Source organism: Polypterus senegalus, chromosome 3 (assembly GCF_016835505.1).
Source record: "Polypterus senegalus isolate Bchr_013 chromosome 3, ASM1683550v1, whole genome shotgun sequence".
Taxonomy (NCBI): Eukaryota; Metazoa; Chordata; class Cladistia; order Polypteriformes; family Polypteridae; genus Polypterus; species Polypterus senegalus.
The window spans coordinates 209,174,969-209,190,032 of record NC_053156.1 but is presented as its reverse complement, the minus strand read 5'-3'; the positions used below and the strand labels follow the sequence as shown (position 1 = coordinate 209,190,032).

Below are 15,064 nucleotides of genomic sequence, written 5' to 3'. Positions count from 1 at the left end.
GGACTATCTAACAGACAGACCTCAGTATGTGCGTCTCGGGAACTGCAGGTCTGACAATGTGGTCAGCAACACTGGAGCACCGCAGGGGATTGTACTTTCTCCGGTCCTGTTTAGCCTATATACATCGGACTTCCACTATAACTCGGAGTCCTGCTACGTGCAAAAGTTCGCTGACGACACTGCTATCGTTGGCTGCATCAGGAATGGGCAGTAGGAGGAGTATAGGAACCTAATCAAGGACTTTGTTAAATGGTGCAACTCAAACCACCTACAACTGAACACCAGCAAAACCAAGGAGCTGGTGGTGGATTTTAGGAGGCCCAGGCCCCTCATGGACCCCATGATCATCAGAGGTTACTGTGTGCAGAGGGTGCATCCCTATAAATACCTGGGAGTGCAGCTGGATAATAAATTGGACTGGACTGCCAATACTGATGTGTGTGCAAGAGAGGACAGAGCCGACTATACTTCCATAGAAGGCTGGTGTCGTTCAACATCTGCAATAAGATGCTGCAGATGTTTTATCAGACAGTTGTGGCGAGTGCCCTCATCTATGCGGTGGTGTGCTGGGGAGGCAGCATAAAGAAGAGGGATGCCTCACACCTGGACAAACTGGTGAGGAAGGCAGGCTCTATTGTGGGCACGAAGCTGGATAGTTTGACATCTGTGGCAGAGTGATGGGTGCTGAGCAGGCTCCTGTTAAACATTGAGAATCAATTGCACCCACTGAACAGTATCATCTCCAGACAGAGGAGCAACTTCAGCAACAGACTGCTGTCACTGTCCTGCTCCACTGACAGACTGAAGAGATCATTCCTCCCCCACACTTTGCGACTCTTCAATTCCACCCAGGGGAGGTAAACGTTAATATTGTTTTTTATCAGTATGCTGCTACTGGAGTATGTGACTTTCCACTTGCGATTAATAAAGTATCTATCTATCTATCTTAGAGGCCATTTGTTAGAAATTTTACCTAATGATCATGAAAATGTCCCCATGAAATAAAAATGGTCTATATAATCTTTTTGGAAAGTCTTGGAAAGGCAGACAAAGCAGGAGTGAGTTTTCAATTTTTTCCTTAATTGAACTGTTTACTTAAGTCATATAGGTGAGGTGGTAGGCAGGCATAAGGAGGCTCAATGGGCCACCTTAAAACCAGTTCTCAAAAGGAGAGGAGTTGTGATAGTTGGGGACTCAATCATTAGGAGGATGGATGTGCAGGCTTATTCATGAGACAGAGAGTTTCATGTGGTGTATTGTCTTCCGGGTGAATAGGTGGGAGACCTCCCTTGAAGTGTTGATAGGCTCTTGGACAGAGCCAACATGGATGCAATTGTCATTGTCCACATTGGAACTATTGACATACATATTCTGTCAGTTCTGTGCCAGACTTGGTGCCAGACTGAGGAGCAAAACTGACAACGTAGTCTTCTCCAAATTTCTGCTTGTGCCACGCAACAGTTCAGGTAAGATGAGGGGATGACAAGACTTAAAAAGTGGCTGAAATTTTGGGGTAGGTTAGAAGGTTATATGTTTATGGGGAACTGAGACTCATCTTGGAACAGATGGGACCTGTTCTGCTGTGACTGGTTACATCTGAACCGGTTGAGAATTGTTTAAACTAGGGAATGGGGGAGCTGGGAATTTAGGACAGGCCAGGTTTAGCACTGTACATGAAGGAACAAATTAAAGTGCAAAAAAGTGTAACATTGATTTTTTTTCATTTTGCAGTCCCACTAAATGCCTGGGTCTTGTCTTTAGAATATCACCCTGAAATTATTGTCCCAGCAAGTGACACAATATACTGTGATTTCAATACATAAAACACCCTGTGATAATCAAGTGGATCTGTTATTGCTCCACCATTGGCTGAATGCCACAGGAACTGTTGAGCCCTGTTTGGCCCTGTTTGGCAGTACTTCTGCCACATCTGGAAGTGCTGCCAGAAGAAGGTTGTTGGACACATGCAATGCTTCCATGTGTCTTATAAAAGCAGCCAGCTGCCATTATTCAGGGAGCCAGAGTCAGGAGGAGGTGGACAAAGCTTGCTTGTGGATGAGTTGAAGTGAAGGAAACAGTGAGAGAGAAGAAGAAGTGCTGTATTCCTGGGCTGTACTGTGTATTGGTGCTATTGGGAAATGGGTGGAAAACATTTCCAATGGAATAAAACCCCTTTATATTGCAGCACTTATGTTTGCATCTGTCGTGTCGGCTGTTTGTGTGGCTGGTGAGTCCCTGGTCTCCACACCCTGTATCAAATCATTCCTTAATAATTTTAAGAAATCATAAATTAGTAAAAAAAGGGAAAAATCATGAAAACACCACCTCTTTATACAGTAATCCCTCCTCGATCGCGGGGGTTGCGTTCCAGAACCCCCCGCAATAGGTGAAAATCCACAAAGTAGAAACCATATGTTTGTATGGTTATTTTTATATATTTTAAGCCCTTAGAAACTCTCCCACACTGTTTATAAATATTCTCCGCACAGTTATACAGTAATACCCTCGTTTATCGCGGTTAATCCGCTCCAGACAGATAAATGAATTTCCACGAAGTAGGATTCTTTATTTTTAAATCTAATAATTTCACAGTTAGAGCATAGAAAACTTGTTTATGACCTTCTAAATAACATTATTACAGCCCTCTAGACATGAAATAACACCCTTTAGTCAAAAGTTTAAACTGTGCTCCATGACAAGACAGAGATGACAGTTCTTCTCACAATTAAAAGAATGCAAACATATCTTCCTCTTCAAAGGAGTGCGCATCAGGAGCAGAGAATGTTAGAGAGTGAGAGAAAAGTAAACAATCAAAAATCAATAGGGCTGTTGGGCTTTTCAGTATGCATAGCAACGCGATAAAGCGGCGCAATGAAGGGATCAATATGAAGGTAGTGTTTCAGCAATTTTTAAAGGAGCGTCTGTATCTTCTAAGCAAATAGCCACTGTGCAAACAGCCCCTCTGCTCACACCCCCTCTGTCAGGAGCAGAGAATGTCAGAGAGAGTGAGAGAGAGAGAGAGAGAAAAGCAAACAATCAAAAATCAATACGGGCTGTTAGAGCTTTTAAGTGTGCAAAGCACCGTGCGGGAAGCGTATCGTATATCATTGAGGAGTTTTATTTAATACGTAATACGTGCTTTGAATGGGGAGCTTCTCAGCCATCCGCCAATAGCGTCCCTTGTATGAAATCAACTGGGCAAACAAATTGAGGAAGCATGTACCATAAATTAAAAGACCCATTGACCGTAAACCAGCGAAAAATCCGTGATATATATTTAGAGATGCTTACATTTAAAATCCGCGATGGAGTGAAGCCGCGAAAGTCGAAGCGCGATACAGCGAGGGATCACTGTACTGTATGTTTAAACAAGAACCACCAATAACACTAAACAGAGCGATAGAAACACACAGGTTTGTCTAAAAGGAAACCTGAAGCCAAAGTCAGGCAACCCATTAGCGAGCGCCTAGGGTGCCATCATCTAAGGGGTGGTATTTATGAAGGTTAATGAGTGTGTGCTCTTGACACCAAGGAGTAAGGTCATCATACTAAGTGGGTGTCGTTTATGAAAGTAAAAGTATGCACACTCCATACACCAAGGTGTGCATAGTCGTTAAATTCCAAGGTACATGTACAAAGGGGAGCTGTTTGAGGGGACACATGGTCCAGACACAGAGGGTTAACAGGTTGCTGAAGTCTCATTATACCGACTACCTGTTATGGACAATGAGGGGCAATGTCCATCCAACCTGCCTAGAGCCCCAAATGTTCTTTGTCTGGCACTACGTGAAAGACACAAACCCAAATTTAAAAACCACAAGAACAGAGGAAAAAGTCAGAAAAACCAGAAATTTACAAAAGTGCTCATTTTGAATAAGATGCTTCTACTGCAACACTCAATATTTTAATAAATAGACAGAGGGTAGTCCTCCAGCTGAATGTCATGACAGCACTGGGCCATTAAACTCTATAGAAAGGGGATAGGGCACTTGACTAAATTCACTAACACAAAAATAGAAATACATATATAAAGGATTAATTAACAAAACAATATTCAAAACAAAACATACAAATGGGCACAAAAACTAATATGCTATGCTAACTATGGAATACAGTATACAACTAATTAGCTATAGAGAATATCATGCCCCTTTCCTGACTCTTTTGTACTTTGAGGCTTTAAACTCATTACTGGTAGAGAAATGACATTCAAATTGTTGCTTTTTTTATTTTTACAGTAGAAGCTTGAATATACAAATGTGTTCCTGACAGGGTGAGTGTGTTTGCCGTGTACTGTAGAAGCCTGGAGCTGAATTGAAATATATAATCTTATGCCAAAAAGGAGTTGGCTCGCGTGTTTAAAACTCAGGAGTGGGTAATGGTTGAGCCTGTAAATTTCATCTTCCCTGGAACACCACATGAAGAAATACATACATACTGAGCCATGTTGAGGTTAATAGAAAATGTAAGGGAGACATAGGCAAGTGTGACAAAATGTGGATCACATAGTAGAACGTACATTCTTCCACTTCTATTAAGTTAGCAAGAAACTGAGTAAAGCTTATTATAAATCAATAGATTTTATTCTGATCATTCTCATCACATAACTGGCTAATACACAGGGCTTAGAGATTTCACTGTAAATGTTGACCTCTGTATAGAATTAGCTAATTAATGGGAAGCACAGTCATGCAACAGCAGGAGTGTAACCTCTTCACAGCACAGGGCTCACCTGTTTTAGCTTAAATGCACTGAAGTACACTTAAATGGACCTCACGATCAATGCCGACAACACATCTTCCAGCATGCTTAGTATGTCCTCACTGCTTGTTATGTGAAAAGCCTCTTTTACAATACAGAATATCCTACCACAAGTAAAATACAACAAATCAGCACAATTACACTCATTAGGCACAATCTGGCATTTTATTTCACTGCATCCATCCATTGTGTGAACCCAATTTTTTTCCATTACAGAGAGAGAGAGAACAAAGTGCAGACCTAGGTGGGATGCCATTTTATCTTTGAGAGCACTCACACACACATAAACACACATACACACACACAGCCACATTTTTGTGATGTATGACAAAAAAAAAACCCAATTGCACTCAGACCCAAGAATTGGCACAGACAATGCTGAGGTTAAAGATGAAAACAAGCATTAAACCACATAAGGCAGCAGCACTTCTGACTATGATGCCATGCTGACCCCACATTAATAAAAATGATTTTTTCAGTTCTGCCGCAAATTGATTTTTGTTTATTTTCATTATGGTATGCATTGAGAGCACAACATGTCCGATTTGTGCTGCAGGATTTTTGCAAGCCTTGTGATGGTGGTGCCATAATCAGAACAGAAAGGCAGAACAACATTCTTTATTCCAAAATAAACATATTATCACACACAAATGTTTAAACAGTGTGTCAATGTGAACTAACAAATCAGTAAACAGAGAGGGATTCATTTTTGCCACATTGAACCATTTTGAGAAGAAACTGAAGTTTAAAATTTTATTTTGAGCACATACATATATGCAGTTACATTCAAATGAAGTGTAAAGGGACAGGAAATTTGTTTCAACACAATAGACCATAAGTTCAAAAACCTAAAGAACACAAATAAGACTGAGCACCAGACAAAAGTGTGAAAACAGTAACAAGCAAAGAAGAATCGAAGCCAGGAGTTCTAACACTATCTTAGGTTTCATTCTCCTAGCTAACATCACAAATAACAGTTTGATTGTTTAAGGAAGAGCCATCTCTAGGATACCAAAATATGTATGGCTTATGTGAAATATCAAATAAAAACGAAAGGCAAGGTCTTATTTCAAAATGCCAAAACCAAAAATAAAGGTGAAGAAATGGACACATGTAAAGATCTAACTGCCAAAGGATTCTTTAACGTAACCAAAGAAGAATTCTGCTTCAGCTACATTTCTCGGTAGTTTGTTCAGGTATCCCACCTTCGCACTGTGATGTTTATCTAAACTTGAACTAGTGTGGTGCTGAGGTGTCACCCATTGCATGGCTTCACTCGGGTCCTAATCTGGGATGCTGAGTTGGTTTGTCATGCGGTGGGTGCGGCAATGTGCTGTATCAGTGTGTGCTCCTAACCTCCTCCTCCTCCTACATAGGACCATAAGAAATCTGACAAATAACAGGAGACCATTCAGTCCATCAAGCCCTTAGCTAAACAAACAACCCTGATGGTCTGAATGGTCTCCTCTCATTTGTCAAATTTCCTGTTTTCATGTAGGGTTACTCACAAATTTGGATAGACATCACAGTGCAATGCTCTCTTTTCTACCAGAATTGCGATGATTGGCAACAGTCATGGCCACTATTGAGTTTTCATTCTATTAGAAATGTAATGTCCTTTCTCCACAAAAAAACAGAGTTCATAAATTTTTCTCAGCCTTCACTAAAAACTACATCAAGTAAGCTATCTATCATCAGAGCTGTCAGAGTGTCCATGTTGGCAAGGGGCCTTTTTACCAGACACCCCTTCCTCTCCTTTATGAAACAATCGAGTCAAAATAAACAAGAGGGACCTACATTATCGCAGCAATGAACCAATTGATTTAGAAATACCACTCCATATTAAACGACCCAGTGTCCATACTCTGCACTGTTAAAAGTATGATCAAGTGTCTGTTAAGGAGCTTGTTTATATGAAGAACAGCATCCCCTAGTGTCAGGCTGCCTACACTGTTCTAAAAGTTGAGACCTCATTCAACCAACTATGGCTTATACCAAGTTCAGGAATTACTCTCCTTCAGGCCATTTTTACCCTGTCATAATCTGTTGAGGTCTTCTGCTGTTTGTAATTTTAAAAATGGTTCCAAAATATTTTCTCTCTGCTTTTGGTAGAACAGCATTCAGTCATTTCTGTCCCATTTCTAACATAATCTTGCACTACTGATTTGTACAAACAGGTGTATGGGTTTAGCAGACAAACTTCAGAATTAGGTTTTCTCACTTCATTTAATCATACCTTGCTGCAAGTTCAAAGATCAATGTTCCTCTGTGCCATGAAACTAAATTCAGTGCAACTTTTATCAGGTGTATGCCACTCTGATTTGATTTTACAGTGCGCTTGTTTCTTTAAGATCCTTTTAACTCTGCTCAGAAACTCATATGACATTGTTTAACATGATCTTTGGCATACCAGTTTCATTCAACAATTTATATACAGCAGAATTTGTATCACATTTCTCTTCTTTTTTTCTTTATGCATAGCTTTTTGTTAAGGGGTGAGTAAAGCATAGGAATCCCTTACTCTGTGAACAAAATCTCTCAGTGTTGCTTTTGCCATAGCATTGAATTAGGAAAATGATATGTGGGGCTTCTTGATAGGCAATAATTTAAGAAGATATTAATCGGACACCAACATTAGAAACTTTATAAAGCACAAACACTGCTCTATAAGCATTAAGACACATTCACCTATATTATGTGAACACAATTATTTATGTCATGGGAGTCATGGGAAGTTAGATGTTATTCCACAAGTGTTGATACACAAGACACCGTTCGTTCACAAAACAATCCTTCACAATTCTGAGACAATGAATAATGTAACATACAAATATATGGGAAGTGGAAGAATACCGGAATTAGACACAGGGAGAACATGTAAACATCATACAGATATGGGAATTAAAAACCTCAGGTCTCTAGGGCTAAGGTGCTAAGGTTAGAGAGACGGCACAACAACTTCAATCTGATTGTAACTGTTTTGTAAAAAATCACCAAGGATTTTGATTGCATCACATGCTACCTGAACAAGAGCTTCATTATTTTCTAATTTTAAATAAGAGACAGCAGTTTATTTTTTATTTGAATAACCTTTTAATTGAAAAATATTATTTATTGTAACACACAGAAATTATATATTAAAAAAGGGCTCTGTCTATATAAGGCTGAATCTGACTGCAACATTTCTGAACCATACATTCACTTCTTCTTAAACATTTCCCTGCCTAGTCACTCCTAAATCCCTAAATAGATAAGGCGGCACATTTATGTCATTATTATGAGTGAGTAAAATTGCATGCCGGTGCTGTAAGGGGGTGGCTCCTCATGTACTCTTTACCTGCAGCAGCTCACTAAAGTTTATTTCTGCTGCAGTATTTAAAGTGAAAGTGAGGCACCACTTTATACAGACATCTGCCTGTGGGACAGATTCATTCTCACCTCTCCAGAAGAAAGCAAGCATCTAACATGGATAGAGACACTGCTATGAAAGAGTTTGAAGACCTGGTAGAAAAAATAAAAGAAATGCCAGTAGAAGAGACATACTTTATGTATAAGGGAATCCCGTATCCTTCAGTAGTAACTTCTCTAGAAACCTTACAGGCACTGGACACTTTTGAAGCCAGGGCAGATGACATTTTACTGATGTCATATCCAAAATGTGGTAAGTTTAAGGGTTTTGAGAAAATAATTTGAGTTCTGTACTCTTTACAGTTCTGGTTGTGGTATTTGAGTAAAGATAATAGTTCAGTCAGGATGTGTCTAATTAGTCAGTGACTTGATGTACAATATTTAACTCTTAGTGAGCAATGAGGCACACAAGCAGGAATGTTTAGCAAGGCTTTCATTAAGCAGCTGATAAAGGAGAGCATAGAAACCATCCACCCTTCAGTCTATGCTGGGTACCTTGAAAAATCATCTAATGCTTTGCAATTTTCCCTGTCAGTATAACAGAATGTAAGTTCTCAGCATGTAGAAAGAAGTCTTTAAGAAATTGAGAATGTGTAAATCTTTTATTTAGTCTAAAGGAACATTGTTTAACTTGTAATTTACAGCAAGAATCAAATTGAATATATTTTACTGCCACACACTAATTTGCACAGTATCATTTTGTTTTCATCTATCTATCTATCTATCTATCTATCTATCTATCTATCTATCTATCTATCTATCTATCTCTCTATCTATTTATCATGACAGATAACTCAATGAAAACCAGTGCTCACAGTAAAGGACATGAGTTGGACCAAAATAAACTTAAAAGGGAAGGTTTATATTAATAAGATTCTTTATGGTTTGGCTGTGGGAAATGGACAACCACTATTAGGGAGCACTATGCTTTATAATTATGGGGAATGCTTCAGAACTGCCAGTAGCTGGGTTGTTAGCTAGTAGCTAGTTAGGTGTCTAAGATCCCATTGTCCAATAAGTGGCAGCAGGGTGACTATTTTTGTGACATATATCTAACCATTAGAAGGAACTGCTGGTTGATGTGAATCAAGACTACAGCATTACATGGGTCTCCAGACTGTTGGTGGGTGGCAATTCAGCAATCTCAGTATATAATCCTAATCCCGGGAGTGATTGTGGTCTTAACTCCCGTTATGGGTCCTGGCTACAGCTGGATGGACCTTAAATGCTCCTTTTGTTGAAGTGTGAGATAGCAGGTCTGTGGCACATGCATTTTATATAAGAAAATGTGCTTTCTGGTTGGATGTAGGTAGCATGGCAGAACAGCTCCAGAAGCATATCTTGGATCCCACATCGAAGTGCACACGCATGAGTTTGACCCTCATTAGCGTTGGAGCCATGATTGCCACACCCTTGTCCAACATGATTTTAATGGAGAACTGAGGCGCAAGAATGAAAAAACAATGGAATAAGAGACATACAAGCAGTCCCCGGGTTACGTACGAGATAGGGACTGTAGGTTTGTTCTTAAGTTGAATTTGTATGTAAGTCCGAACAGGTACATTATTTTAATTTTACATTATCTCAACATATTACTTATTTTTAATAAATAAACACTTTCAAATACAGTACAGCCTTAAACAATGTTGGTAGAACTTGATGGACTTGATGAAGAGGATGGGACTGGTCTCTTAAAGTAGGCATCAAGGGAGGTTTGCACAGAGCTTTTCTTTTTCTCATCATAAATAGCCTTGTAGCATTCAGGCTTTCAGTAATTGTTCAGTAAACTTTGGTGAACCTCTCTGTATCAGGATCTTGCTCCTCTAACTTTGCCATTCCTGAGAGGAAATGCATCAGCTAACTCTTTTGTAGAAAACTGTTTTGTTGGAGTCCCTAGGTTCTGTTTTTTTTTTTTGCTGAATGCTATCATCTGCTGTTCTAGTTCCATAAAGTCTTCATTGGTTAGTTCTTTGCTATGTACGTAACAGTACAAGCACCCTTACTTATTTTTGGGGTAGGGCTTATATTACAGAGCAGCCAAAAAATCATGCTAGGGCTTATTTTCGGAGTAGGTCTTACACGGTAGCTGCGGCCCCGGTAACTATGGACCACGGGTAACTGCTTACCGCGCACCCAGCTGCCCACTAAGAATGAATGGTTTGCAGCCCCCACTTCCCCATTCATCAACTGGGGCCGCCCAAGGGACACTACACTGCACTGTGCAATTCCGCCCCCCCTCCAGCCTCCGTCCAGCCACCGCTTGCAGCGTCCCCAAGCCAAAGATGACGGAGCGGCAGCTACTGAGGAGCCTGAGTTGCGTCCCCCAGACAGATGAAGGTGCAGCTGCGGCCCCGTTCATAAGTATGAGTTGTTTGTATGTCGAATGTCTGTAACTCGGGGACTACCTGTATTGCCATATTTTAAAAAAGTATGTGACAATTTATGTTTTTCCAGTTTCAAATAGTATACAACATCAGTTACCCACTGACTTATAACATGTGGGCTGGGAATATTTCCAGTTGAGCAAGATAAGTCTGCATGCTAATAATATGATGGAGACAATTACAATCAATTTGTCCTTTTCAATTTAAGCCCATCTGGGAGCACACCAAACACAGCTGTTAATGGGTTAGGAGTGATAGTGACACCAAGGCTGTCTGATAGGCATTCAAAGATTTTTGACCAGAATGATGTTAATTTGGTGTACTCCCAAAACAAGTGGCCCAGTGTGGCTAGAGCTTGATTGCAATGTTTACAGGTTAGATATTGTCCTAAATACATTTTGGATCCTTTCCCCACTGTAACCTGGGATCTTTGAAAGGAAGGAACTTTAAAATATTTTTATATATTATTGAGATGCTCTCTGATTGATATTTCTGATTGACAGACTGATCAATATTTCTTCTGGAATAGAATTGGGTGGTAGGTAATATAAATTAGGCAGGTTCCTATTGAAAAAATTTCTGATTTGAAAGTAGTGTAAAAATTGTGTGGATGGGAGGTTAAATTTGAAGCATAATTGTTCATAAGAGGCAAAGACATTTATATACAATTCTCTAAGTTTTTTAATCCTGAACGATTTCCAAAGGTTAAATACTATGTATGTTTCAGAGGGTAGAAAAAGGTGATTATCATGTAGATGTGCAACAGATAAAAGCTCATCTGTCTTAAAGGGCTTCCTGCATTGGTTCCATATTCTGAGTGATCGATGAACAATTGGATTACTAATAAATTGATGATAATTTGTGTTTACTGGGACACAGAGCAGGGATTTAAAGAAGAACAGCAAAATTTTATTTCTTGTGTGGACAAGGCTTGTGTATGATCATCAATTGGCATCGATTTCCAGATCCTTATAATTTGTATATTAGCTGTCCAGTATCAAAGTTGAAAGTTAGGTAATGCCATGCCCCCTTCTGCTTTAGGTCATTGTAGAGTCACCCTGAGGAGGTGTTAATGTTTCAAATTCAAAATAAATTAGGTTATAATTGAGTCTAATTTCTTAAAGAATAAATTGTTAATGTATATGGGGATGCTCAGAAATAGAAAAAGATACTTAGGAAGGATTTTCATCTTGACAGTGTTGATTCTCCCTGCTAGTGTAAGATGGAGTATAGACTATCTGTTCAATTTTGTTCGATTTATTCCATGCAGAAAGCAACAATTTTTTGAAAAAGACCTTCATATTTACTTGTGATGTTTATTCCTAGGTATTTAAACTGATCTGCTAAAAAAATGGAAAGGTGTCCAGTGTAATACTGTGTGCAAGAGAGTTCACTGGGAAATCTTTTGTTCAAGTTAATTTTAAGTTCAGATATCTTTTGAAATAAAAGAACGCTGTGTGGAAATGGCTCGGACACAGACAGGCAGACATGTTGAAAGTCAGCACCACACGTTTATTTTACATCTATTTACAATATTCACTGCATACACAAACCCCCAAAGTCCCCAAAGTACTGGCCAAACAACACCTTGCCTTTCTTCCACTCTCGCTTCTTCTGCCTTGTCCTGCTTCCACCCGACTCCAGCCTCGAATGAAGGGAGGCGGCCCCTTTTATTAGCACCCGGATGTGCTCCAGGTGAACTCTGGCAATCACCCACCGACACGCCCCTGTGTGGCGGAAGTGCCGGCTGTACTCCCGGAAGCTCTCTGCGTGTCCCTTCTTCTCTTCCCCCCAGCACTTCCTGGTGTGGCGGAAGTGCTGAGGTCCAGGGCTCCAAAGGCATCGGGGCGCCCCCTCGTGGTGACCACGGGCCCTTACAGGGCTGGGCTTCCAAGCCCTCAACCCGTGGCCCCCACATGATCCTAGATGGGCGCACGCCCGCTTCCGGTCCCTCAAGGCGTCCCGGCCGGGTCGTCGCCCCTGGCATCCCTGACAATGCCCCACAGCCAGCGAAGACCACTCGGGAGGAGCGGCACGTCCCGCGAGGGCAACTTCTGACCCACCGGGGTCCAACTCGGCACCCCAGGGCCTGCTCCTTCGGCACCCCCTCCGAGGACGCTGTGCCCCTTTGGTTGGAGCCACTCGCACCCTCCTAGCCTCCGTCCAGCCGTGGCAGCAGCCCCTCGCCAGCAGAGAGTCCTTCAAGCAGACGGCCCGTCACCTGAGGGAAGGTTCCCCACGAAGCGGGTCTTACTGCTTGTCCGGGGTCCGGTCCTGAAACAAACAGAAACAAAGGGGCAGAACCGCTGCCTAGACACCCTTCCCTGGCGTCCCTCTGTGCCGCGCACTGGCAGCGTTCCCCCCTCCGACCAGCACCCCGACACTTGCCTGTTTGGCACCCCCTCCGTGGGTTCCGTGTCCCTCCTGTCGGTGGATTAGACGGGACCGCCTACAGACCTTTCCTCTCCGCTGACTTTGCGGGTTCCCTCAGAGGGAGGCCAGCACTCGGACGGGTGCTCCCAGCACCATGTCCCATCCTATCGGAGGAACCGGCATTCACCCCTCGATTCCTCCTGTCGCTCTGGCCTGCCCTGACTCCTTCCCATCTGCGTCCCTGCAGAGTGGCGCTAGAATGCTGCCGACTCGGGGTGGAGGACGCTAGGACCTGGGGCACTCAACAGCCCGTGTCCTGCCAGCCCTCTTGCTGTCTCTCCCCTCATTGCGCGCACAGCCCCCTGCGCCGCGTCCACTGTCGGAGGACTGCTTACTTGATGCTGATCATTGGTATCACAGCCGTTTTCAGCAGACCCTCCTTCATGCTGTACGGGGACGGCTGAACTCACCTTCCCCGCCGTACACCTCCAGCTGAAGTATCCAGCATCGCGCAGTCTGATCGCCTTCAACAGCTCTTTGAATGACGCGACCACCTTCATCTCCAGCACTCGCAACTCTGCCCGGAGGGCACGTAGCACCTGCGACAAACACTGCTCCGCAGGCTGAAGGCACGCCTCCAGTTCCGACAGAGCAGCCAGCAAAGACAGAGTTAACCGATGCGGAGCTTACCTGTCCATCAGCCCCAAACACCAGCAACTTCCTGTGGGCCTCTTCCTCCGGCCCAATCGGGTCTCCCCCCGGCACATGATGGCCATTCCTTCATCCCGCCTCTCTCCAGTCATCGGCGGGCATGCAAGACACATCATTCCAATCAGGGACTTCTGGCCCGTGGCCATTTTGGCTCCCCTCCTGCAGCGGCGACGTGCTTGCTTGTAGCCTCGCTGTTTCCAGTGCCTCTCGAGCTGCAGCGGCTCCTTCTCCGCAACTCCCGAAGCTGCCACCGTGCTGTTGAAGCCCTGCAGACCAGCATGCGTCCGCCACTGACGCGGATCTGGGCAGCCCCTGTCTGAACGATAAAAAACACGCAGGGAACTCACCTCCCGGGTCCCATCTAACCGAGGAGACGTCCTCGGCATGGCCTACCTAGTAGCAATGCCGTCCTGGGCGCCTCCAGCAAAGGCGCACCCGCAGGAGCCTGCTGCAGTCCTGCTCCACACGCCGTCTATTCGCCTCAGGGGAAAACGGCTCTCCTGTGGACCCCTGGCGGTCCGTGGGGTACTTTTACCCCGTGGGGCTGTGTGCAAGCTGCTCCCACGGCACGTGGGGGGGTCCCCTGCTGCGCCGGGCCGTCCACAACAAGATTTAGGAAATCAGGTCCCGTCTTACACCAGACGGCGCATCCTGCTGACTACGCCAGATGTGGAAATGGCCCGGACACAGGCAGGCAGACATGTTGAAAGTCACCACCACATGTTTATTTTACAATATTTACAATATTCAGTGCACACACAAACCCCAAGTCCTGGCCAAACAACACCTTGCCTTTCTTCGGGCCGCCTCCACTCTCGCTCCTTCTGCCTTGTCCTGCTTCCACCCGACTCCAGCCTCAAATGAAGGGAAGCGGCCCCTTTTATTAGCACCCGGATGTGCTCCAGGTGAACTCCAGCAATCACCCACCGACACGCCCCTGTGTGGCGGAAGTGCCGGCTGTATTCCCAGAAGCTCTCCGGGTGTACCTTCTTCTCTGCCCCCCAGCACTTCCTGGTGTGGCGGAAGTGCTGAGGTCCAGGGCTCCAAAGGCATCGGGGCGCCCCCTCGTGGTGACCACGGGCCCTTACAGGGCTGGGCTTCCAAGCCCTCAACTCGTGATCCCAGATGGGCGCACGCCCACTTCCGGTCCCTCAAGGCGTCCCGGCTGGGTTGTCGCCCCTGGCATCCCTGACAACTGGTACAGATGTTTGAGGGTCTGATATATACAGTACCACATTATCTGCTGTGGCACGCGGCTGGGGGTGGTACCCAGCCGGGACTCCCAAGAGGACTGGAGGCGGTCTCACGCCTCCTCCAGACCACGAGGGGGTGACCGCCCTTGTTGCTGTGGGGGCCACGGGTACAGAGCTTGGAAGCTCGACCCTGTAGGGGCCCATGGTCACCGCCAGGGGGCGCCCCAATGCCTG

At 43.9% G+C, this 15,064-nt stretch overlaps 1 protein-coding gene across 1 annotated transcript in view; it reads left to right on the top strand.

Annotated features, from left to right (window-relative positions):
• Positions 1–8,085: 8,085 nt before the first annotated feature.
• Positions 8,086–15,064, top strand: part of LOC120526863 (sulfotransferase 6B1-like) — a 70,876-nt gene continuing 63,897 nt past the window's right edge. Inside the window, exon 1 of the mRNA XM_039749981.1 lies at positions 8,086–8,422. Within this exon, the coding sequence (XP_039605915.1) occupies positions 8,227–8,422 (196 nt within the window). The 5' untranslated portion in view covers positions 8,086–8,226. The remainder of the gene's footprint in view (positions 8,423–15,064) is intronic.